The 20,506-nt window shown below is 55.2% G+C and overlaps 8 protein-coding genes and 1 non-coding gene across 9 annotated transcripts; 6 read left to right on the top strand and 3 right to left on the bottom strand.

Moving 5' to 3' along the window:
- Positions 1-2,514: 2,514 nt before the first annotated feature.
- On the top strand, positions 2,515-3,865 carry QBC33DRAFT_593564 (uncharacterized protein; the record flags this gene model as incomplete). The annotated part of the gene is made up of 5 exons (XM_060431740.1): positions 2,515-2,922; positions 3,000-3,196; positions 3,275-3,493; positions 3,559-3,737; positions 3,822-3,865. 5 exons carry the CDS (start codon positions 2,515-2,517, stop codon positions 3,863-3,865), a joined length of 1,047 nt encoding a protein of 348 aa, XP_060281547.1.
- Positions 3,866-5,659: 1,794 nt separating this feature from the next.
- Positions 5,660-6,946, top strand: QBC33DRAFT_593563 (uncharacterized protein; the record flags this gene model as incomplete). The annotated part of the gene is made up of 4 exons (XM_060431739.1): positions 5,660-5,680; positions 5,843-6,140; positions 6,198-6,477; positions 6,550-6,946. 4 exons carry the CDS (start codon positions 5,660-5,662, stop codon positions 6,944-6,946), a joined length of 996 nt encoding a protein of 331 aa, XP_060281546.1.
- A 40-nt stretch (positions 6,947-6,986) lies between these two features.
- On the bottom strand, positions 6,987-7,870 carry QBC33DRAFT_593561 (uncharacterized protein; the record flags this gene model as incomplete). The annotated part of the gene is made up of 1 exon (XM_060431738.1): positions 6,987-7,870. The coding sequence occupies one exon, from the start codon at positions 7,868-7,870 to the stop codon at positions 7,103-7,105; it is 768 nt and encodes a 255-aa protein (XP_060281545.1). The 3' UTR covers positions 6,987-7,102.
- Positions 7,871-8,996: 1,126 nt separating this feature from the next.
- Positions 8,997-11,050, top strand: QBC33DRAFT_571872 (uncharacterized protein; the record flags this gene model as incomplete). Its single annotated transcript, XM_060430631.1, has 2 exons — positions 8,997-9,179; positions 9,236-11,050. Exons 1-2 carry the CDS (start codon positions 9,126-9,128, stop codon positions 11,048-11,050), a joined length of 1,869 nt encoding a protein of 622 aa, XP_060281544.1. The 5' UTR covers positions 8,997-9,125.
- Positions 11,051-11,406: 356 nt separating this feature from the next.
- Positions 11,407-12,999, bottom strand: QBC33DRAFT_593545 (uncharacterized protein; the record flags this gene model as incomplete). The annotated part of the gene is made up of 1 exon (XM_060431737.1): positions 11,407-12,999. Exon 1 carries the CDS (start codon positions 12,790-12,792, stop codon positions 11,407-11,409), a length of 1,386 nt encoding a protein of 461 aa, XP_060281543.1. The 5' UTR covers positions 12,793-12,999.
- A 1-nt stretch (position 13,000) lies between these two features.
- QBC33DRAFT_176407 (uncharacterized protein) lies at positions 13,001-14,245 on the bottom strand. The gene has a single exon (XM_060422401.1). The coding sequence runs from the start codon at positions 14,098-14,100 to the stop codon at positions 13,339-13,341; it is 762 nt and encodes a 253-aa protein (XP_060281542.1). The 5' UTR covers positions 14,101-14,245; the 3' UTR covers positions 13,001-13,338.
- Positions 14,246-14,639: 394 nt separating this feature from the next.
- Positions 14,640-14,713, top strand: QBC33DRAFT_t54. Its single transcript has one exon. It is a non-coding gene; the product is annotated as a tRNA-Val (tRNA).
- Positions 14,714-16,188: 1,475 nt separating this feature from the next.
- Positions 16,189-18,175, top strand: QBC33DRAFT_496102 (luciferase-like domain-containing protein). The gene is made up of 3 exons (XM_060425564.1): positions 16,189-16,761; positions 16,855-17,459; positions 17,537-18,175. The coding sequence occupies exons 1-3, from the start codon at positions 16,210-16,212 to the stop codon at positions 17,808-17,810; spliced, it is 1,431 nt and encodes a 476-aa protein (XP_060281541.1). The 5' UTR covers positions 16,189-16,209; the 3' UTR covers positions 17,811-18,175.
- A 521-nt stretch (positions 18,176-18,696) lies between these two features.
- On the top strand, positions 18,697-20,464 carry QBC33DRAFT_612626 (uncharacterized protein). The gene has a single exon (XM_060432496.1). It carries the CDS (start codon positions 18,822-18,824, stop codon positions 20,142-20,144), a length of 1,323 nt encoding a protein of 440 aa, XP_060281540.1. The 5' UTR covers positions 18,697-18,821; the 3' UTR covers positions 20,145-20,464.
- The last annotated feature ends 42 nt before the right edge of the window (positions 20,465-20,506 follow it).

Genomic DNA, 20,506 nt, shown 5'->3' with positions numbered 1-20,506 from the left:
CCGTTGCCGTATCTTAAGGATTATTACGACAATCGATAATTAGATCGGCACCGGTTCTCCGAATAACCACCGTATCCAGTCCATAATTATGGGCTCTGCTATTGATTGTTGACTCTTTAGTCATCAAGGAAAATATTGATTTTCAGGTTTGGGAGGCTACGTACTAGGAAAGGATGAGCATCTTACACACAGACATTGACCCGATAAGGGACAAAGGTGGGTGACCCAATGTTCAGGGGGGGAAGCAGGCTTTTCGCAAGCGAGCGAAGCCAACACTATATATATACCCGGTCTTCTAGAACACATCTGGTGGCTTCTTGATTGGTCTCGAAGCATAATCACAGTGAGAGCAATGCGGGAGCCAATCTCTCCCGCAACATCAACGTTGTATCTGTTGTTTGTTGTACATAGCACCGGGGTTTGACACGGCCTTTGCCTCCAGGACCATTCACCGATGGACGTCTAATTAGTGTTAAACGACCTCGGTTAGATCTAGATTATTCTAGCGGCCAAAGGGCACCTTGCAGTTTACGCGGCAGTCACCCGTATGTATGTCCAGGGGGGGGTTCGATGGTGGGGCACATGGAGAACGTGAACCATACGCCATGCATACCCGGTCCGGGCGTACGGGGGGGTGCGTGAGCTGCATGCCTTGTCCTTCTCCTTCCCCATATTTCCCTCCCCCCCCTTGTTCCGTGCCTGGCCTAGCAGGACATTTGCCGCTCGTGCAGCCAAGGCAGATGATGTGATTGGCGATCATGCCCGCTGCGGGTTAGACGACCGTATCGTGGAGTCCACCCCGAATGCGACACGTTTAACTTGACAACCCTCAGCCTGTCAGCCAAGTGTTGATTTAACAGAAGCTGCGTGATAAATCACGGGACTGATAGAAGCGGTGTTTGAGTGTAATTAATGGCGGTAACTTGCCAGCTTTGCAACGACGACGCAGTAACCAAAGTAGTTTGGTGGCAAAGGGCCGGATAATCGATTACGTTGCAAAAGGAAAAACCCATCAGCGAGCGGGTCCTTGTCGATATATGGGAATATCGTCCTTATTATACGGAGGAGAAAAATCAGAATTCGCGGGATCCGGCATTATGACGGTTAATTATTGTTTGCCAATGTTGCCACGCTGGGGAAAAAAATCTCGAGCAAGAAAATGGAGGATGGACGACGAAGAGTCAAATTTGGTTGTCAACAGCGTGCACATTATTAAAAAATGCCACCATCTTCAACAACAAAGCCTCCCTCCTCTTATTTCCGGCATCGTCATATGACCATGAGCACGATGTCGTTTCCACTCCTGGCCTAGCTCGGGCGAATGCTCCTGATTAGTACCCGGTTATGGGCCTGAAAAAGGATGGCCAGCGAGTTGGGGGAAGGGTCCCCGAGGGGCAAATATCTACAACTAGGGCAGCATCGCCTTGTATTAGGCCGACGCCATGCCATCCAACCACGATGGCGGTACGTACGCCGCAATTTAAAACGGCCTACGCTGAGGGAGTCACAACTTGGCTTCGACCAGGTTCCGATTGTTCTGGCAAAGTTGATGCTACCATGTGGTATGCACCATGACGAATGAGTGAATCCATCTCTAAATCTTATATTCGGCGAGGTGTTGTCGAGATAATGCTTTGCTTCAGTTTTTGCCTTCCCTGAGGAGTTCCCCGGCTAGAAACAAAAAGACAACCACACTAATTATCACCCACACTGCTCGTCCACACAATTGGACGGGTTTGTCTTGCCTCGAAACGCTTTGCTTCCCGGAAAAGAAGTGAACGAGCCCCCCCGGTGCCGAAGGCGATCGTCAAGTTACCGCGAGGCCTCTGCGGAAACCAGCGGCAAAGTGTCAAGGCGTTTCCATCTTGGGTCGTGTTGGTTGTATCAGCAACCCAAAAAGAAACCCGGCACGTCCCGAGTCCTGATCGACTCTCTAGGCGTCTAGACTTGGCGTGAAGACTGGGGGCTAAGTGAATGATGCGCTGTGGTTCTCTTACGGGCTACGGGCTACATTATTATAGGACTCGGGTATAGGTCGGGTGCTTGCGATCTATTTATTTGGTTGTTTAGCCGGAGGCTAAATCCCCTTTGACAAGGCACTTGACAGGCACACCACCAAAATAAACAATCAGGGAACCGGCCCTCCGGCAATTGGGGAAACAACAGGAATGGGCTTAATGTATCGACCGGCTATTCCAGCCCAATCGATATATTGTCCCCAGATGACAGCAAAGATCTAGTATCTTCCCCAGAATCGGCAGTTGGGCGTCCCGGAGAGGAAGATGGGGAGGGGCAGGCTCCCCCGGAGTTCTGAGAATAAAACCGTACGACACACGTCTCCCGGCCTCGTTGGGAACCTTGCCCTTCCTTCTTTCGTTGTCTCCAGTCACGCACGCTCGCCGCTGTCAACACACGCAAGGCCAGTCATAGTCAAGCAAGCAACCCAAACGTCGGTCGACCAAGCAGTAGCACAAGCACAAGCACCAGACAAGCATAAGCACAAGCACAAGCAAGATGCAGTTGACACCTCTCGTCGCCGTCGCGCTGCTCGCGCAGTATGCCGCCGCACAGAACATGCTTCGGTTCGCATGCTCCCAGCTGACCGTTGATCGTGTCGACCCCATCGCCAACCCGGGCATGCTGTTCTCCCCACATCTCCACCAGATTGTCGGCGGAAACTCGTTCAACATCACCATGGACCCTGATACCCACGATCTTCCCGGCCAGTCTACCTGCACGTCGTGCAGCTTCACCGAGGACAAGTCCAACTACTGGACAGCCGTCATGTTCTTCAAGTCGAGCAACGGCTCCTACCACCGTGTTCCCCAGACCGGCAATGGAGGGCCACAGGGATCGCTCGTCAACAACGGCGGTCTCGATGTCTACTATATCCCGAACGGCAAGGTTACCGCGTTCAAGAAGGTTGGTCTCTTAAACAAAGTGCCCCTGATACGCCAAGGGAGGAGACTTTGAAAGCTGACTGTTTGCTTTTCGATTAGGGCTTCCGAATGATCGCCGGAGATGCCGCCAACACCGACCCCAACAAGGTCACCAAGGCCAACATCTGCAACCGGTGCTGGACCTCGACAAACCACAACCAGTTCGTCGGTGGCGCTCCTTGCACTGGCAGTGACACTGTCGACATCCCCGCAGACCCCTCGTGCAAGATGATCCGCCAGACCATCATCTTCCCAACGTATGTGTTCCCTCTTTCCAACCGTCCTTTTTCTTCTCCGTCTTCCGTGCCAAGATTCTGACCCAAAAAAAACTGCAGATGCTGGGACGGCAAGAACCTCGACTCTCCTAACCACGAGACCCACGTCGCCTACGGCCAGGGCTACGGTGCCAACGGTGGCGGCTCTTGCCCCTCGACCCACCCCGTCAAGCTCCCCCAGATCATGTACGAGCTCATGTGGAACGTCTCCATCTACGCCGACAAGTCCATGTGGCCCACCGACGGCTCCAAGCCCTTCGTCTACAGCATGAACATTGGGTGAGTACAGAAACCCCGAGTTGTGGTTTTATGATTTGCTGACTTTTCCCCTTTCTCCTTTCCAGCGGTCCCGCAGCACACGGTGATTACGTCTTCGGATGGGAGGGCGACAGTCTGCAGAAGGCCATGGACAACCGGTGCAACCTCAACAACGACTGCCCGGCTGCCGGTCTCCATGCCCAGAAGCCCGCTGAGTACAACGCTTGCACCAAGAAGCAGATGGCCGTGGAGGAAGTCGATGGCTGTAAGTTAACACCGAACCAAACAAAGTTCCACAAACAATCCCGGATAGATATATGGGATGCTAACCATTGCGTGCTTCAAACAGGGCTCAAGGCTCTCCCATTGGGCCAGATGGCCGTCAAAGCCTAGACGAATCCCCCGTTCCAGAGCCAGGGCGGGCGACCTTCACCCTCCGCCCGATTCTTTTTTGTGTGGTCGACCAGAGGGGAGTGAGATCCGTGTCCAAACGCGCCCTGCTCGGGGAGGAGGAAGAAGAGGAAATTGCCAAAAAATGAGAACCCCAAAGAAAAGAGACAAAGGCGTTTTTCGATAGCTACCTAACCCCCCCCCCCCCCCCCCGTTGCTAAGAAGGAGGAGCAGGAGGATAATTCGGCGATTTTTCTTGACATTCATTTCCCACCCCAACCTGGCATTTATGGTTTGATACACCACTTGTATTCTTGACCTCCCAACCCCCACAAATCTGCTTGTATCCATTGGAGCTAGCATACTTCATTGTTACTGTCCTAGAGAATGCGTGCATCTTTGGAATCCTGGCTCGTGAGAGTGTAAGTAAGCAAGTATCGTAACTCTGATAAACGTGGTCCAACTGTGCGACCACACAAATCGAGGGAAATGCCCTCCTCGGCACGACTGAGGCCCCCTCTTTCCACCCAAAACTTAATCCTAACAATACGGCCCGTTGTATCAATACATTGGCGCACAGATTGTACCTTCTTTCGCCCCATTTAGGCAATATTTCCCACCTCCCTTATTGGGAAACCCTCGACCATTGACAGTGCGAGGCGGACGTGGGGAGAGCCGCCACACCGCCGAAAAGGGGGGCCCAAGGCCTGGGCATGTGACTGCTTACCGACGTGAGTAGTTCATTAAACCTGTAGATAGGGTTCGTGTTGGTTGGACCTGGATGGTCGTCCTTACGGCGAGGTGATTGGTCTGCTCTTAGAGAGTGAGCGGTCTGCCCCTTCCTGGTTGGGAGTAGAAGGCGAAGACAAGAACAAGACAGGACTATTACAGCGTTGCAGATAGAAGGGGATACCATGGCCGAATAATTGCATCTATTTCTCACTTTTTGCGGACTTTGAGATGGTGACGAGGGTCCCCGAGCATCGATGAGAGGCGCGGAAAGGGTACGTACGATGGCTGACTACTTACAAGGAGGGGATGTTGCTAAACCTAGGGAATATTAACTGTTATAAACGACGAATCCAGTCATTTCGCTCCCTCAGGAACACACGTGATTTGTGGAGACCAACATCAGCGCTACACAGGCGCTACACACCCCTAGCACAGGGACTGCACACCCAGCACAGGCGCTAAGCAGCCTGCCCCTGGCGCAAGATGTGAATATCTTCAAGTGCAGCCGAGGGGGGCTAAAACGGCCTGCCTGGGGGATTGTAAAACAACCCCTTGCAACCACAGCACAGCCCTGACTTGGTAACGTCTTGCTATTTGGATTGGATCTCATTCGAGCGGATTTCTATTAATGTGGCGTCTTCTCGCCTTGGGATGTCCGTTGGTTCTCGCCAACTAGCCTAAACAACGGCTACTTCCCACATCTGCCAAAGGCGTCGAATCTATCCATCTACTCTCCGTTGCAACTCTCTGGGTATAGACCCATAGAGCTATACACCCATGGACCTCTACAGGAAAAGATGTGGAGTGAAAGCTGTTAGAAGGAGAGGCGTTAACCCAGACGATGTTATCGCAGCTGCCTTAAAAAATGGGCTCTCAGACCGTTCAATAATAGACGCCCACGCTGTTCGCAGGAAATTACATCCAAAGAGCAAGAAGGCGTACAATATGGACTTAGGATTATGGGACGCGTAAGTTAAAAATCCTAGAAAACCGTGGAGAATGGCAACTGACCTGCTAAGCTACCTCAAGCAATATCCAGGCTCGGACCCGAGAGATATGAAAACCATGAAGCACTTCGTGGAGACCGTATGGCTTGGGACAAAGGGTCGGCTTAATAAAGAAACCGGGATACCTGTTTCTCGCAGTATCCGTATCAACGGTCTGAGAAGCCGCCGTTGCCCATCATGATGCGCCTGTTTCCATCGTCTCTCCTCTTCGTGCTGGCCGTCAGGGCCGACGACTGCCCAGCCGGCGACATGGAACGTCAAACGCTGGGAGGGGGCCTATAACCCCAAGGCCCTGAAGCGCACCAACGGCACCATGAGCACTCGCACGACGCTGGTGACCACTGTGGACACAGAGATCCAGCCCGGCGATGTCAACTGCCGCTACTCCGCCACCACGAGCGCCACCGTCAACTACTACACGTGTACGCAGATGGCGACCAAGTATGGCATCACCGTCGACGACTTCTTCACGCTGAACCCCACGCTTGAGCTGGACTGCAGCAACATTCAGCTCAAGACCGAGTACTGCGTTGATGGCTGTAAGTTGCCTCTCTCCCAGGATGTTGTTGTAGCTTCCGCGAGACTAACGAGAACAGTCATCGAGCCCGTGAGAGCCACGGACCAGCTCTGCGCCCCCCCGAACGTCAACGCTACGTGTCTCGGCACGGGCGACGACTTCTGCGGCACCTCCGTGTGCTTCTCCGGCAACTGCACCATTCCCAACACCGAACCGACGCCGCCTGACTGGATGAGCGGGAACACGCCCGACGGCACGTGCGGCGGCGAGAACGGCTACACCTGCAACGTCGTGTACGGCATGTGTTGTAACAAGGATGGCATCTGCGGTGTCCTGGCGTCGGATTGTGGTGCTGGATGGTGAGTCGAGCGCTTCTCTTTTTGTCTTATCCCATCGTCTGTTCCTTGGTACTGACCGCATTGTGTGTACAGCCAGCCTGAGTTCGGCGATTGCAGCTCCATTAGCACGACGTCTGCCTCCTCGACCACATCCAAATCGTCTTCCTCCACCTCACACATCACGGCCAGCCCCACATCCAAAACAACCACCACATCTACCACCTCAACCATCGCATTCAGCTCCCTGCCCTCATGCGGCCAGACCTGCTTCAACAACATGGTCGCCATGTACTCGTCGCTTGGGTGCGCGAGCCCAGACCCCTACTGCCTGTGCAGCAACGTCAACTTCGGCTACGGGCTCAGGCACTGCTCCAATGGCGCGTGCGGGACGGACGTCACCAGCACGGTCATCGCGTATGGGAGCGCGTACTGCGCTTCGGCGAGTGCGACGGCCACTGCGAAGGCGCAGATGGGGTGGTTTGATTGTTGAGGGCTATGTTTCTTACAGCATTCTTAGTATAAAGTAATTTTTTGGAAATTGATATAATCACAGGCCATAACACGCCGAGAGAAATGATCCATTTGAAGCTGTCGTTCGTTCTGCGAAGAGTTGAAGTCGTGCGTGCGAGAAGTGAAACGGACTGCATTACTCGGACGTGACAATCTCACTGGTGCGGAGCCTGCCCCCAACCGCCTCCCGGACGTGCAGCCCCTTCCTGTGCCCAATCCAAGACGTCCGCAGCTCCATCATCAGGCTGTGCAGCGCGTCGCAGTTGACCACCAGGTCCGTCTCGTTCCCGAGCGGCTCGTCCAGCCCGTCCGCCGTGCCCATCGCGCCGAGGATGTCGCCCCGCAGCCGCACCAGCCACGGGTGCAGCGCGCTCACGTAGTCGTGCACGGTGACGAAGCCGCCGTCCCGGCCGTCCCACGCCTTGGAGGGCTTGATCGTCAGTTTGGCGTTCTTGCCGCACGGCCGGTCCTGCTTGCAGCAGCGAAGCAGCAGCGGCTCGTCGTCGTCCTCATCCTCATCATCCTCGTCACCACCACCGCCGCTCATCTTCCCCCATTTCGCGTCGGGGAACGCGTCCGGCGCGTCCGGCTCCGAGTGCTCTTCGTGCACGTTGAGCCAGCTCTCCTCCCAGTCCTCCAGCTCCGACACGTGCACGGTGATGGACGACACCTTGGGCTCCGAGATGGGCAGCGCGCTGACGGGGTGGTACGTCCCGGCCGCCTGGTCGTAGTAAGGCGTCCGCGCGTCTGGGTCCCCGGGGTCGGAGAGCATCTCGATGGCGCTCTGCACGGTGCCCTGCACCGGCATGAAGAGCAGCTTGGCGCTGTTGGATGCGCCGGCCACCGTGGTCCGGACGGCCCTGAGGGCTTCGTAGGCTCGGTAGGGATTTTCTGCCGCGGACATCTTGTGAAAAGTTTGATGGTGTTTGAGATGTTTGGATTGAGGGAGATACGGTATTTTGCTTCGATGAGGTGTGGGTCGTGAGAGGGCAAGGGAGTTGAAGTGTCAGGGGCGACCTCGAATAAATACACCACGCCCGCTGACCCCTGACCTGCCCCTGCAATGGTGGTGAGCGACAGGGATCTGGACCAGAGCTCAGCTACCTGTGGATCAGACTCAAGTTAGAGGAGCTTGACGCATGACTGTAATGCCTCGGAGTGCAAACTATAGCTTATTTCGCATGTGGCTGTTTCTTGCTCTCTTTCCCAAGCTTGGGCCATTGGCAGTCCCACTGGACGGATTTCAGAAGATCCATCGAAAGTACAGGCTTATTGGTATTGCGATACTAAATCAACGGGAGGGGCCATACGTAGTGTTCATGGGTATTCAGAAAGCGCCTCTCTGGCCTGGACCCCTTTTGCGATGTTTTGGGCAATTTTAACCGTGGTGGCAAAAAACGACTCTGAGACTGCGCCACGGTGAGCCTCTTGCAGAAACCTCTCAGGCCTGTTAAAACCTGTGGCGCATAGACCTCAGGTGCACGTAGCTAGGCCGCATGGGCAGCAAGACCCTTGCTATACAAACAATTCCACAGCCACAACCATACCGACGCTGTGACGATGCCCAACGCTGTGGGCAACTTTTAACGACGTGGCATCGCCAAAAACCACCAAAACAAAAAAAAAAAAAAAAAAAAAAAAAAAATTTAGGGCCGGGTCTGCAGGAGGCTACTGCGAGATACAGACTCTACGGAGGAACCTGCGGGTCCTATTCATGCACAGTGGGATCGGAAGTGCCCAAAGAGGCCGCTGCGCTCTGCACTGCTGTGCGTCGACAGCGGGATGTGGTCGACTGGTATAGGTCAAGTCAAGCCACAAAATGTACGGATCCGTAGTTTTGGATGCCGGCCGATTGGCTGGGATTGGACGTAGACACTTCCGGTTGACTTGGGGCAATGCTTGGCTGGCGCCAAGCTCTCTCGGATTGTCGCCATGTTCTCACTGTTACTATTGTGGCTATATATATGCCCGAGGTGCAGGCCTTACGGTGCCTTGACCTGCATTGATTCTTCAACCATCTTCTGCTGGGTCTTTACAGAAACAGCTCGAGGAGCTTCATCTGCAAGCCAGTACTTCCCGACGTCCAGAGCGGCTCGTTCATATAGCTTCCTCCCCGAGCCTTCTATCCGGCCAGCGCGAGTTCCTTTTGTTCACCAAAGATGGAGAAGGGCCAATTCCAAATGCATCAGGAACCGCTAGTTCCGAACGCGGAGGTTGGTCACGCCTGCCTTTCAACTCGCAGTGGTGTGAAAACTAATGACAGACGCAGAACGAAGCATCTGTACCGCCGACAGGTCATAATAAAGTCGCGTATCGTGACTCCGAGTCCAGCAAGACAAAGCGTTTCATTAACATCTGGCTACCCCTCGTCGGACACGTCCTGCTCTGCCTCCTTGTCACCCTCACCGTTGCCTTCAAGCTAAACGGCTACATGGCCCTCGCCTACGACTGGCAGCCTCGAAGCCAACCTGGCAACCACTACGTCTTCCGAGTTTCTGATATCACAACGCTCCTATCCGTCGCTACGAGGTTGATCGACTTTGTCGCCGGGATGTGGACGGGCATCCTCGCCTGGCGCTGCGCCTTGATACTGCTAGAGAACCGCGGTTTGAGTGTGAAACACTTGGGCCAGATAGTCGGCGGTCTGAAGCTTGGCCCGCTGAAGCGGCTGCGCGGGCTGGAGTGGCCCATTGCCGTCGTGCTCCTCTTCATCTTCCCACAGGCATTTATCGAGCCGCTTTTCTCGGGCAGCGTGAATTGGAACTTTGCCGTCGACTACGCACCGAGCATCCAGGTGCCAAATCTTCCGGTCACGGTGAAATCGCAAGATTGGTTCTGGTATCTAACACAAGGAATCACCCGGAAACAATACGTTCGTCAAGCCACCGGCCTGGCAGGCATTATGTGGAGCGCAACCGATTCAGAGTTGTCGAAAGGAGGCACAGTGACAAGCCCCGGCGGTGTCACATGCCGCCATGTCATGCCGAACCGGATGCCAGTCAACTCGACGCTTCTGGATGCGACGGTGCCCTGCATCCAGATCCACAACATCACCTGGCCCACCGAAGTTGTGCCAAACGATATCAGGGGCTACGCATGGTCAAAAGGCAACCAGCTGGGGGTGTTCGGAAACAACCCTTTTGACTACATCCAGAGCGGCGTCGCTGCTCTGTTCAACCGCTCCCAGCCGAGGTGGAACACACCATCAACCGTGAAAATCCACCACAACAACGCCACGGCCACCTTCCCCATAGCGACAAAGTGGAGCGGTAGCATGACTGTCTTTCTACTTCTCGCGCGGCAGCGCAACACGAATTGCTCTCCCGTACGGGCAAATGCCTTTGGCAGCTCGTCATACATCACGAACCATCTATCCAACGTCTTCCCCGCCGACAGCAACTCGGTCGACGAGACATGCTACACGTACGGCACGGTGCACTTCACCGCCGGCGTGATGAAGGCGCCCAAGAGCAGTTTCGTATCCGACCAGGTGGTAGAGTACAACCCCAGCGCCGCGGCCCCGGACGGCGCCCCTCGGCCGACCGAAGACGAGATTGCGGCGGCCATCGAGCCCTCGATCTGGACCCGGGAGGCGCTGTGGCTGATGACGGACGCCATGGCCGACATAGCCGTCATGAACACGTCGCTGCTGCCGACGTGGGAGAACCTCGACAACTACACCGCCACCCTGATCCGCTACGCCTACCTTGCCAACTGGGACTCGCTGCACGCGTCGTTCGACCAGGACGACGCAGCCATGCTGACCGCCCAGCCCGCCCAGCCGCGCCTGCGGGCTTCCGTGTCGCTCACGCGCCTGTTCGTCTGGTTCGCCGTCACGCTGCTCGTGCCCGCCACGGGGGTCATCGTCGGGTTCGTCCACTCTCGGTACTCTCGGCGCGGAATGATCGGGGGAACGGTGCCGTTGCTGTTTATAGACTCGTCTGCGATACTGGAGAGATACCCAGACTTGTCCGCGATGGGAGACGTCACAGAGGAGGACGAGCAGCGGTTGAGCGAGATGGTCTTGCACCAGGTCTCGCCAAGCCAGCCTGGCTTCAGGCTCGGGCTTGGTACTGCTACCTAACCCTTCTAATACGAGCTGAGTGGAGAATTTGGAATAGCTGGTATAGAATACGCAGCTGCAAGCAGCGTGTGGAGGGGTAAAGCAGTGACGGATATCATGGGAGATGGCAGGGAGGTTCCCAAGGTTTCCGAAGTTGGGGCAGCGAGGCAGACATTCAACTGATCAGGACTTGGGAGCGACACAACCCTAGCAACGGCTTACTCTCCTTATGCAGCTCAGGACAAACATCTACTTAGCTGTTCATTAACATGGACAATTGGCTGTAATTAGATTCATATCATCCTAATCTGTAATTGCCATGAGCCGCCTCAATTCCTCAATGCTTGATGCCCCCGCAAACACGACGACCACATGAGTTAAGACAGCGTCGGGACCGTCCAAGGACACCAAGAATCGATGCTGAAGCCGTTATAGGTCTGATCCGTCCTGAACACGTTTGTTGTCCCAGCATTCGCGTTGCCAACCAAGAACTTGTTGATGAAGGCGTTCAGCTCCCCCTGCTGCGCACTAGGGAACGAGCAGTGATTGTGCCCCCCAACCTGGCTGTACCCAAACGAGTCCAGCGCCCCGAGAGCCTGCCACTGTTTCCGCGCGGCGCCCATGCAGCCGTACGTGCTGATCTTGCCGAGCCACTCATTGTCGGGGTTCTCTATGACGAACATCGGCCGAGGCGCCACCAGCCCGGCGAGCAAGTGGTGGTCGAACGGCAGGCCGTTGACATTGTTGACCTGCGCGTTGAAGTTGGGGGAGAACCACGTGTTTTCGCCCACAATCTGCTTGGCGTCCTGGACATTGTACCCGTTCCTGTTCTGCCACTCCTCGAGACGCCAGCAGCCCGAGCCCCCGGCGCCCGACTCCTGCGGCAGGGTCAGCGCGACGCGCGAGTCGAACGCCCCCGCCACCATGGCGCCCTTGCCGTTGCGAGAGCACCCCGTCACGCCGATGCGCCTGACGTCGATGCCGGCCGCCGGGGTCGCCTCGAGGGCGTCGATGACGCGAGAGACGCCCCACGCCCAGGCCATCAGCGACCCGGCGCTGTGACCGCTGCCGTACAGGTCGTAGAACTTGCCCTTGCCGCGGCTGGAGCCGTCCCTCTGGGCGGCCATGCCGTCGTTGTCGAAGACGATGGTGGCCACGTTGCTGGGCACCGGGATCGAGATGCCGCCCACGCCAATGATGGCCGGGAACGGGCCGGACCCGGAGGAGGGCTTCTTGATGGTCGCCGAGAAGGAAATCGTCTTGCCGCCCTCGGAAACGGTGATGGAGAGGGATGAGCCGGAGAAGGAGGCGCTCATGCTGGATGGCTTGGGAGGCAGCGTGCCGAGCTCGTACTTCTGCAGCAGCGCGCTGAGCTCGGCTTGGCGGCAGGCCCAGGATGCCTTTGACGTGACCTTGGAGCCGCCGGCAAAGGTGAAGGGGTCGGGCAGCGTGGAGGTGGATCCGCTAATGCTTCCCGGGATGGCGGGGCAGCCCGTGGGGTTGGTGGGAGGCCTGGCCGACGTCGTCGTCGTCGTCGTGAGAGTGGTACGCGACGTCGTCGACGTAGTTGGAGCAGGGGCAGTCGTTGGCGCACCCGGGAGACACTGGGCATACCACGCATTCTGCGTCGAACAGGCAGACCCGGCCACGCAGGACGTCGGCCCCTTCCAGCCCTCTCCTCCACACTGGCCCCATACGGTCTGCTGACCTTGGACAGATGCCGCGAGGGCGAGGACTATGAGCTCTGCAGTCAGATGGGGCATCGTGAAATCTTGACGAGTTGGATTATCCCTTGTCGGCTTGGGGTTGGCTCGGACGGGGGAATGGGATTGTTTTATACCTGGTATCTAGCTCCTCGGTTCGAGCCCCTCCACTCCCCCAGTTAGAATTGGGTTTGTCCATCTGCAATTGGAGCCAAGACAATCCACGATGACACTTGACATACAAGTCCTGAGCTCACGGTCAAAGGAAAGAAGCTTGCTGCTTTATTAACTCTTGGCGTTCTCTCAACCCGGTAACGTTTGAGGAGGTGATTTTAGCCTAAATCAGGGGGAACTGGGGAAGGTGGCATTTGGGGAGACCCTGAGTCGGGATAATCCCAATGGGGGAATATCTCGGAACCAACCACATCTTCTTTGAGACCAACGCTGACCCTGGTTTGTTTAATTGGAGAACCTTCAACACTTGATACCTCCCTCGCGGAGTACCAGAGAACTACTTCCGTACACTACCTAAGCAGAGAGTAATACATGACCCCCACAGTAAAAGTTGCCTACCATCCTACATAATACAGCGACATTGTTGCCCAATCAAGACTTCTTTCGAGGCCAAAACCAAGCTAGGAAACCAATTACAATACTTGGTATCCCAACTCCCAGTCCCACACCGATTGCTATCTTGTCGCTTCTGCCGAGGCCAGAAGAATTGCTGCTGCTAGCATTGTCTGAGGAGGTCCCGGCGGTTGACGTCGTAGTGGAGCCAGTGCCAGTGCCAGTCTGGGTCGTGGCAGTGGTCTTCCCTGTCGAAGCAGTGGTCTTTCCTGTCGAAGCAGCGGTTGTCTTAGACGCATCTGCTGGACCGGTTGCCGAGCCGGTTGCAGGGTCGTCAGTTGCCACTCCAGCGATGATAGACGCCCTAACGGTGGATGTGCTTGTCGGCTGGGGATTGGTTGCTGGTTCCTCGCAAGTGAACATGACCCCTGGAATGCTCTTTCCTATCAACCAATAGAAACAATTGTCCCTGGACGACCAGCCAGTATAGGACTTGCTCTTGGAGAAGGTATTGAGGGCACAGCTGGTGTCCTCATACATGATCATGCTTGCGGTACCGCTGTCGCATTTTGGGAATTGTTGAATTGCAAGTGACACTGCACCTACTGGCACAAGACAGGTGGATAGAGGGAGTGAGACGGAAGGCTCAAGACTGCTTGGGGTCGAGCAAGCAAAGTCGAGATAAAGGGCGAGTTTGCCTTGAGCGAGGGTCTGTTGAGGGAGAAGACCCAGGACAAGAAAGAAGCAGATGTTGCGCAGTAGATGGTGGGTGATAGGAATCATGGTAGCAAAGGAGTGCATTTGGGGCAATTTGGGGCGCCTTGATACGCATAGGTAGATTTTATCAAGAGGAGCGATAATTGCACAGGAGAAAAAGTACGACTTCTGGTTTTCCTTTGCGTCTAGCCTTCTTAACCTCCCAGTTGTGGCGTTTTGTCAGGCAAAACATCCCTTGACTAATGCATGAAGGCGTCGGTGCGCGCCAGGACATTCATTCTGATTCGATGAGGGCCCTGTGTTGTGCCTCGTGGAAGCGAGGGCGAGAACAATACCACCAACGCCATCTTGCTCCCATTGGCCCGGCTGGACAGGGTCCTTTTTCAGCTGAGCGGGCCGGCCCTGGGGCCTCCCAATCATCCCGCGTAACTTTACCAAAGCGCACCTGGTGTTCAGACCAGCATGTCCTGCAGATGCGGATCTAGATTTTGACTGAGGGTTCTCGCTACTCGATGTCTTTTGGTAATGGAGGGACGAGTCGCTCTGGAATCATCTATGGAGTTGGTGCAGGGAATTGTGAACAAGGGGCATCTACAGTGTTTGACACCATTAATTTATAAATCGGTCGAATGGTCTAGTTGGTCATGACGTCGCCTTAACACGGCGAAGGTCCCCGGTTCAATCCCGTGTTCGATCAAATTTTAAAATTAATTTTTTTTTGGTGAAAGAATTATTTATTGGGATAAAATCCAATGCAGGGTATGACATCTACTTATACCGAGTTATTCTTTACTGGCAGTTGCTATTCTATTGCTTTTGAAGTTGTTGTCGCAGTCGCTGTTTAAGTCACTCTCATAGTTACTGTCGCTTGCTGCCAGGTCATTACTATCGCCATTGCTATCGCCATTGCTATCGCCGTTGCTATCGCCGTTGCCATTGCTTTTGCTTTTGCTTTTGCTATTGCTGCTGCTGTCGCTGTCGCTGTCTCTGTTGCTGTTGCTGTTGCCGCGATTGTGCCAATACAGTTGCTGGCCTGGCACTTCCACAGCCAGGTGGCAGAATTTCTGCACAGACCTCCTGCGTACGGTTCGAGTTAGGCAGGTTTGCTAATCGTTGGAGAGAACATATTATTTGCTACATCTCTCATCCTGCACCAATTGATTCGACTCTCTTGTAGCACGCGCGGCCAAACTTGCTTGATAATAGCTTTGGGTAATCATCTAGTGGATAAATCAAAGTGTAAAAGCGTAGTTACCTATATTTGTGCAAGTAGAAATAGCTTATCTCTATTCCGTACATCACTCGGGGCTTGCAAGTGGGGTGTGGCATGGGTAGCTGCTAGGGATGCTCTACTATCCTAGAGTGCATCAGGTGCCACAGGTCTTGCCCCTACTACCTACCTTATATTCCGTACTTTCTTATCCTCTCAAACAGGGTCATCTGCAGTCTCCGAAAGAGGCTAGGGTTCGAATCCCTATCTTGTCAATTTCTTCTTTGCTTTTTTCTTCTGCACTTTCTGTTTCGTTTTAATAACATTTTGTTTCCTTTATTTTCTTTACCTGGCAATTTTGATGGGCAAACAAACATGTTCTATTGTAGTTTTGGGGGCGACAATTAAGAGTGGCGATGGAAGCATGCACAATTGGGGCGCATGTTGTGCTTGACCTCTAGATTAACCACAATGTACCCAAAAAATAAATAAAAATAAAAACAAATAAAAGACAAGCCTACAAACGTCCAAACATCGAGAGTCGTCACTTTAATTCCCGCAGCGTCTCCGGCTCCTCTCCTCAAGCTATTTGCCGACTGCCGACCCCCGAAATGGCTGCGGCGCCGATATCGATGTCACGCAATATCAGTCAACCATGTTGCAACAATGCCAAACTGGGGCCAAAGGTCCGCCAACGCCAATATCTCCGTCTCAAGCGGTGTCGGAGTCCGGGATTGCATCTGCAAAACAACCTTGCAATTATAGAGGGGTATGGCGAGCGATTTCGCGGGTACCGGTCGAAGGTCGTGTCGCGTTCAAAGTCACTCTTAACCCATCCCCTAGGATTTCTCCCCCGAGAGATACATTGAAGTGATATCTTCAAAACCCTGCGACTCCCAAAATCGGGGAGCTTATTCGGGCACACACTACCGAGTAATTACCAAATATCACAACCCGGCCACCGACTGCTTCTTACCACCAGAATGGCGTCTGCCGAAACCGAGGGAGGGGCACAAAAACCTCGCAAACAATTCCTCCTAAATGCCTTCGTCATGACAACACCCGCCCACCTCTCCCCGGGTCTCTGGAGGCACCCCCGCAACAAGACGGCCGACTACAATAAACTCAGCTTCTGGACGTCGCTCGCGCAGACCCTCGACCAAGCCGGATTCCACGCCATGTTCATAGCCGACACGCTGGGCCCATATGACGTCTACAAGGGCCCGGCAAACGTAGACCCTGTCCTAGCATCAGGAGCCCAGTTCCCGGTCAACGATCCCCTCTATTCCGTACCCGCCATGGCAGCTGCCACGAAGAATCTCATCTTCGGAGTGACCGCCAGCACGACGTATGACGCGCCGTACGCGATGGCGAGGCGGTTCTCAACCGTCGATCACTTGGCCGAGGGGAGGGTGGCTTGGAATATCGTCACGTCGTATTTGGAGAGCGCCGCCAAGAACTTTGGCTTGGAAACCCAGATCGAGCATGACGAGCGTTATCGTATCGCCGACGAGTACATGGATGTTGTTTACAAGGTAATACTGGAAACCAGGCTCACTCCCATTCCCCTCCGTCCACTCCGTCGTCAGAGACAGCACCACTGATCCCTCGTCCTTCCTTCCCTCCAGCTATGGGAAGGCAGCTGGCGCGACGACGCCGTCACGCGAGACGCCTCAAGCGGCCAGTTCGCCGTAGCCGGGAGGGTCCGCCAGATTCACCACAAGGGCAAGTATTTCCAGGTTCCGGGCCCGCACATCTGCGAGCCGTCCCCGCAGCGCACGCCGTTCCTGTTCCAGGCCGGCACGTCCAAGGCCGGCACCGAGTTCGGCGCCAAGCACGCCGAGGCCGTGTTCATGGGCGCGCAGCTGCCGGAGCTGGTGCGCGCCTCGGTGCAGGCGCTGCGGCAGACCGCCAAGGAGAAGTTTGGCAGGGACCCGGAGCATGTCAAGGTGTTTACTGGGGTGTGTGTGGTCGTCGACGAGACGGATGAGAAGGCCCAGGATAAGTATCGGGAACTCCTGTCCTACGGGGACCGAGAGGGTGCGTTGGCCCTCTTTGGGGGCTGGACGGGGACTGACCTGTCGGCTTACTCGGATGACGAGGACTTCCGCTTTGTTGATAAGGCTGCTATCCGGTCTGTGGTCCATCGCTGGGCTAGTGTCGTTCCCGGTAGCGAGGGTTTGTCCTGGACGAAGGCTAGGATCGCCGAGTTCCTTCTGGTGGGAGGCATGATGTAGGTTTTGAATATTTGTTTTCGACGCCGTCACCATGAGATGCAAATTGTTGCTAACCGTCGCTTGAACCCCAAAGGCCAAAGATTATCGGCAGTCCAAAGACAGTTGTCGATGAGCTCGAGAGATGGGTCGAAGTGGCAGGGGTAGACGGATTCAATCTTTCCCATGTTGTGAACCCTGGCTCCTTCGAGGATATTATCGACTTTGTCATCCCCGAATTACGAGCAAGGGGGTTGTTTAGGACAGAGGTTCAAACAGAAGGAGCAACTGCCCGGGAGGTCTTCTTTGGCCAGCCCCATCTTCTCCCCGATCATCCGGGATTTCAGTTCAAGTGGAAGGCTGATACGTAGCATATTAACTATGTTATTGTTATCAGGGAAGTTAGACGAGAAGGAGCAGGGGGTCCTCATCCCAGCTTAGCAGCTTGATAGGCTAGAGATATAATCTTCTGCTGCATCGCCACCGCCTTCGAGCCTGGCCGAATGACTCCTCGGATAAGTTCGTCCCCATGCTACCTAAGACGCCGTTCCCGTGACTCCGATATTGGCATTCTAGATGCGCCTGCTGCCTAGTCACTGTCCTTGTTAGGCGGGCCTTTTCATCAAGGTGGCGTGGGAGAAGATGCCTTGTTCATAACCACGTGCGTCGGCAGCCTGTGACTGGCTAGATTCATCTTCTGGGTCTTGAATTGATTGAAAATCGCTTGTAACCTGGCTGTTGCTTTGACTTAATTACCCCGCAAAGGGCAGTGCCAGGCAGTCACCAGTCACCAGCTTTCAATGGCAGGGGTCTGCATCTCAGCTGGCTACCTGACTGAAGTGCACGGACTTACAGTACGCGACGACCTGGCGCAACACCTGGTAGGCAAACTTGACTGCCTACCTTGATTCTCTAAAGCTGGTGGTATAGGTTGCTTAGAGATATATCTCACGCGGTGGAGTGTCGTCTGAACCCTGGACATGGGCTTTGGGGGCTCCTCAAACCCTGAATCGGAGCGCGTCGCTCCTCGCAGATAAACGCTTTCCTCGGGTATTGATTGTCAACTCGTTCATTGTCGTTCCAAACGGTGCATTTGAACACCAGATTTTGGCTAATTAAACAAATACACCTCCGTAGACTTGGTTGAACCAACAGGGTTTGATCAAGCCTCAATTATTTGGTCGGTGCTTCCAACATGACGAGGAGGGAGGCGGAGCTGCTCAGCCTCCCACTAATTAATTCATCAACCAGTGTTTCGTCAAGTCCTTCCGAGTCCTAGATCCCGTCGACTTGCCATTTGTTTATATTTCCAATGTCCTGCCAGGAAGCCAAAGTTGCCGAATCGTGGTCTCTACCTGAACTCTTATAGCCGCCACGAGAACATGGACGACATTCACCGCCACTTTGGAAGCCACAGTCTCTGGGAGAAGTACGACGTTGCCAAGTCTCCCAGCTTTGACGTGACCGAGCTATGGAGCAGCCACGATGGCTCCGACAGCTTGGAAGCCGAACATAGGACTCTGTCCTCGGCAGATCTCCACAACTGGCTCGATGAGCTCCCGCACAAATCATTCCATGGCGAAGCACACGTACGAACCGCCCGTCTCCTCTGGGTCGGGGAGAATCCGAAAACATGGCGCTGGGGTCCGTCCACGAAAGACCTGGAACACATCCTCGACACCTGGAAGTTACAGCACGCGGTAGACTATGCCCGGAGCTGCTTTGCCGGCGTGTCTGCGCTGCCACCCCAAGACGGCGCCCGCTGCTTCACCGTCACATACCACCCGAAGCTGGCATTCGCCTGGTCATACACCGTCTCAGACGGCCGGCCGCACATGCAGGGAGTCATATTCGCCGGCGCCGAGCAGCGCGGAGAGCTTCTCGACAGCCTCGAGTGTCGATGGAGCGCCGCCCTAGCCGGCCAACCCATGTTCCCCGCCCTGCTGTGCAGCCTAGTCCTGGCCGGCGAGTTCGACGCCACGGCGGCGGCCATCAAGTCGGACGTGCGCGAGGTCGAGGTCCGCACCGGCCACCACCGCTTCTCCCACCGCCAGGAACGCCCCGCCGGCGGCGAGCTGGGCGACCTGTCGGCCAAGATGAGCGGCTGCGCGGCCAAGCTGGCGAACGGGACGCGCAAGCTCAAGGTCGTCGAGGCCCTGAACGAGTTCATGCTTGGGCACTCCCGGGGCGGGGCTCGCGGAGACGACGGCGGCGTCGATGCCGGTGAGATGCTGTCGCATCACGTCCGGCTGATGAAGCATCGACTGCAGATGCAGCTCGTGGATAACGAGTACGTGCAGCAGCGCGTGCAGGTGCAGATCGCGGCGCTGTTCCACCTCATCGCCCAGCAGGACAATGCCATTGCGTTTGCGAACGCGAGCTCGATCCGCAGTATTGCACAGTCTAGCCAGGATGACTCCTCGTCCATGAAGATGCTCGCCCTCGTGGCCATGTTCTTCCTTCCCGGCAGCTTCGTCGCGGCCCTGTTCTCCACGTCGCTGTTTGACTGGGACGGCGCCGCACGGTCGGATGATCGCTCGTCAATTGGGATAGGCTTGAGGCCGCAGTTTGGGCTGTTTTGGGCGGTCACGCTGCCGTTGACGGCTGTGACGTTTGGGCTGTATACGGTGTGGATTATATCGCAGAGGAGGAAGCGGAAGAGGAAGGAGAAGCGGGCTGATCTGAAGTTGGTCACGGTTCTATAGCTGATCTGGAGCCTGGTAATGGTGTCTGGAGCTATTATTGTAAACCTTTGCCCCAGTGGGTGGGCTTTTGGTTGCCAAAGTGCTTGTTTATTATTCCCCGATGGGTGCGGCGATGATGTTGCCTTGCTCAAAGGTCAACCGTCGAAACTGGCCGTGTTGTTTACCATTATTACATTGAAAAGAGACTGCAAAACATTCCCCACCGAGAATGGAAGGGCGGTCTCGGTCACCATCTGAGAGTCGCAAGTGGTTCCGAGTCGGCCTCCCGGACCGAGGGGCCCAGAGGTGGGAAGAAGTTGACGAGAGAGAGACTGCTTAGCATGAGAACTGGCGGGGGGAGGAAGCGCAAATACAGATAAGTC

This window comes from Phialemonium atrogriseum (genome assembly GCF_030411735.1).
Source record: "Phialemonium atrogriseum strain 8032-3 unplaced genomic scaffold QBC33scaffold_20, whole genome shotgun sequence".
NCBI classification, from domain to species: domain Eukaryota; kingdom Fungi; phylum Ascomycota; class Sordariomycetes; order Cephalothecales; family Cephalothecaceae; genus Phialemonium; species Phialemonium atrogriseum.
Note: the sequence above shows the minus strand (reverse complement) of the source record. Positions and strands in the feature narration are given on the sequence as shown.

Excerpts from the sequence above, each read along its gene's own strand:
- QBC33DRAFT_496102 (XM_060425564.1), top strand. The coding sequence starts at position 16,210 with ATGGCGTCTGCCGAAACCGAGGGAGGGGCACAAAAACCTCGCAAACAA. Across the intron at positions 16,762-16,854 it reads ACATGGATGTTGTTTACAAG|CTATGGGAAGGCAGCTGGCG; the intron begins GTAATACTGGAA and ends CCTTCCCTCCAG. Across the intron at positions 17,460-17,536 it reads CTTCTGGTGGGAGGCATGAT|GCCAAAGATTATCGGCAGTC; the intron begins GTAGGTTTTGAA and ends TGAACCCCAAAG.
- QBC33DRAFT_176407 (XM_060422401.1), bottom strand. The coding sequence starts at position 14,100 with ATGCACTCCTTTGCTACCATGATTCCTATCACCCACCATCTACTGCGC.
- QBC33DRAFT_612626 (XM_060432496.1), top strand. The coding sequence starts at position 18,822 with ATGGACGACATTCACCGCCACTTTGGAAGCCACAGTCTCTGGGAGAAG.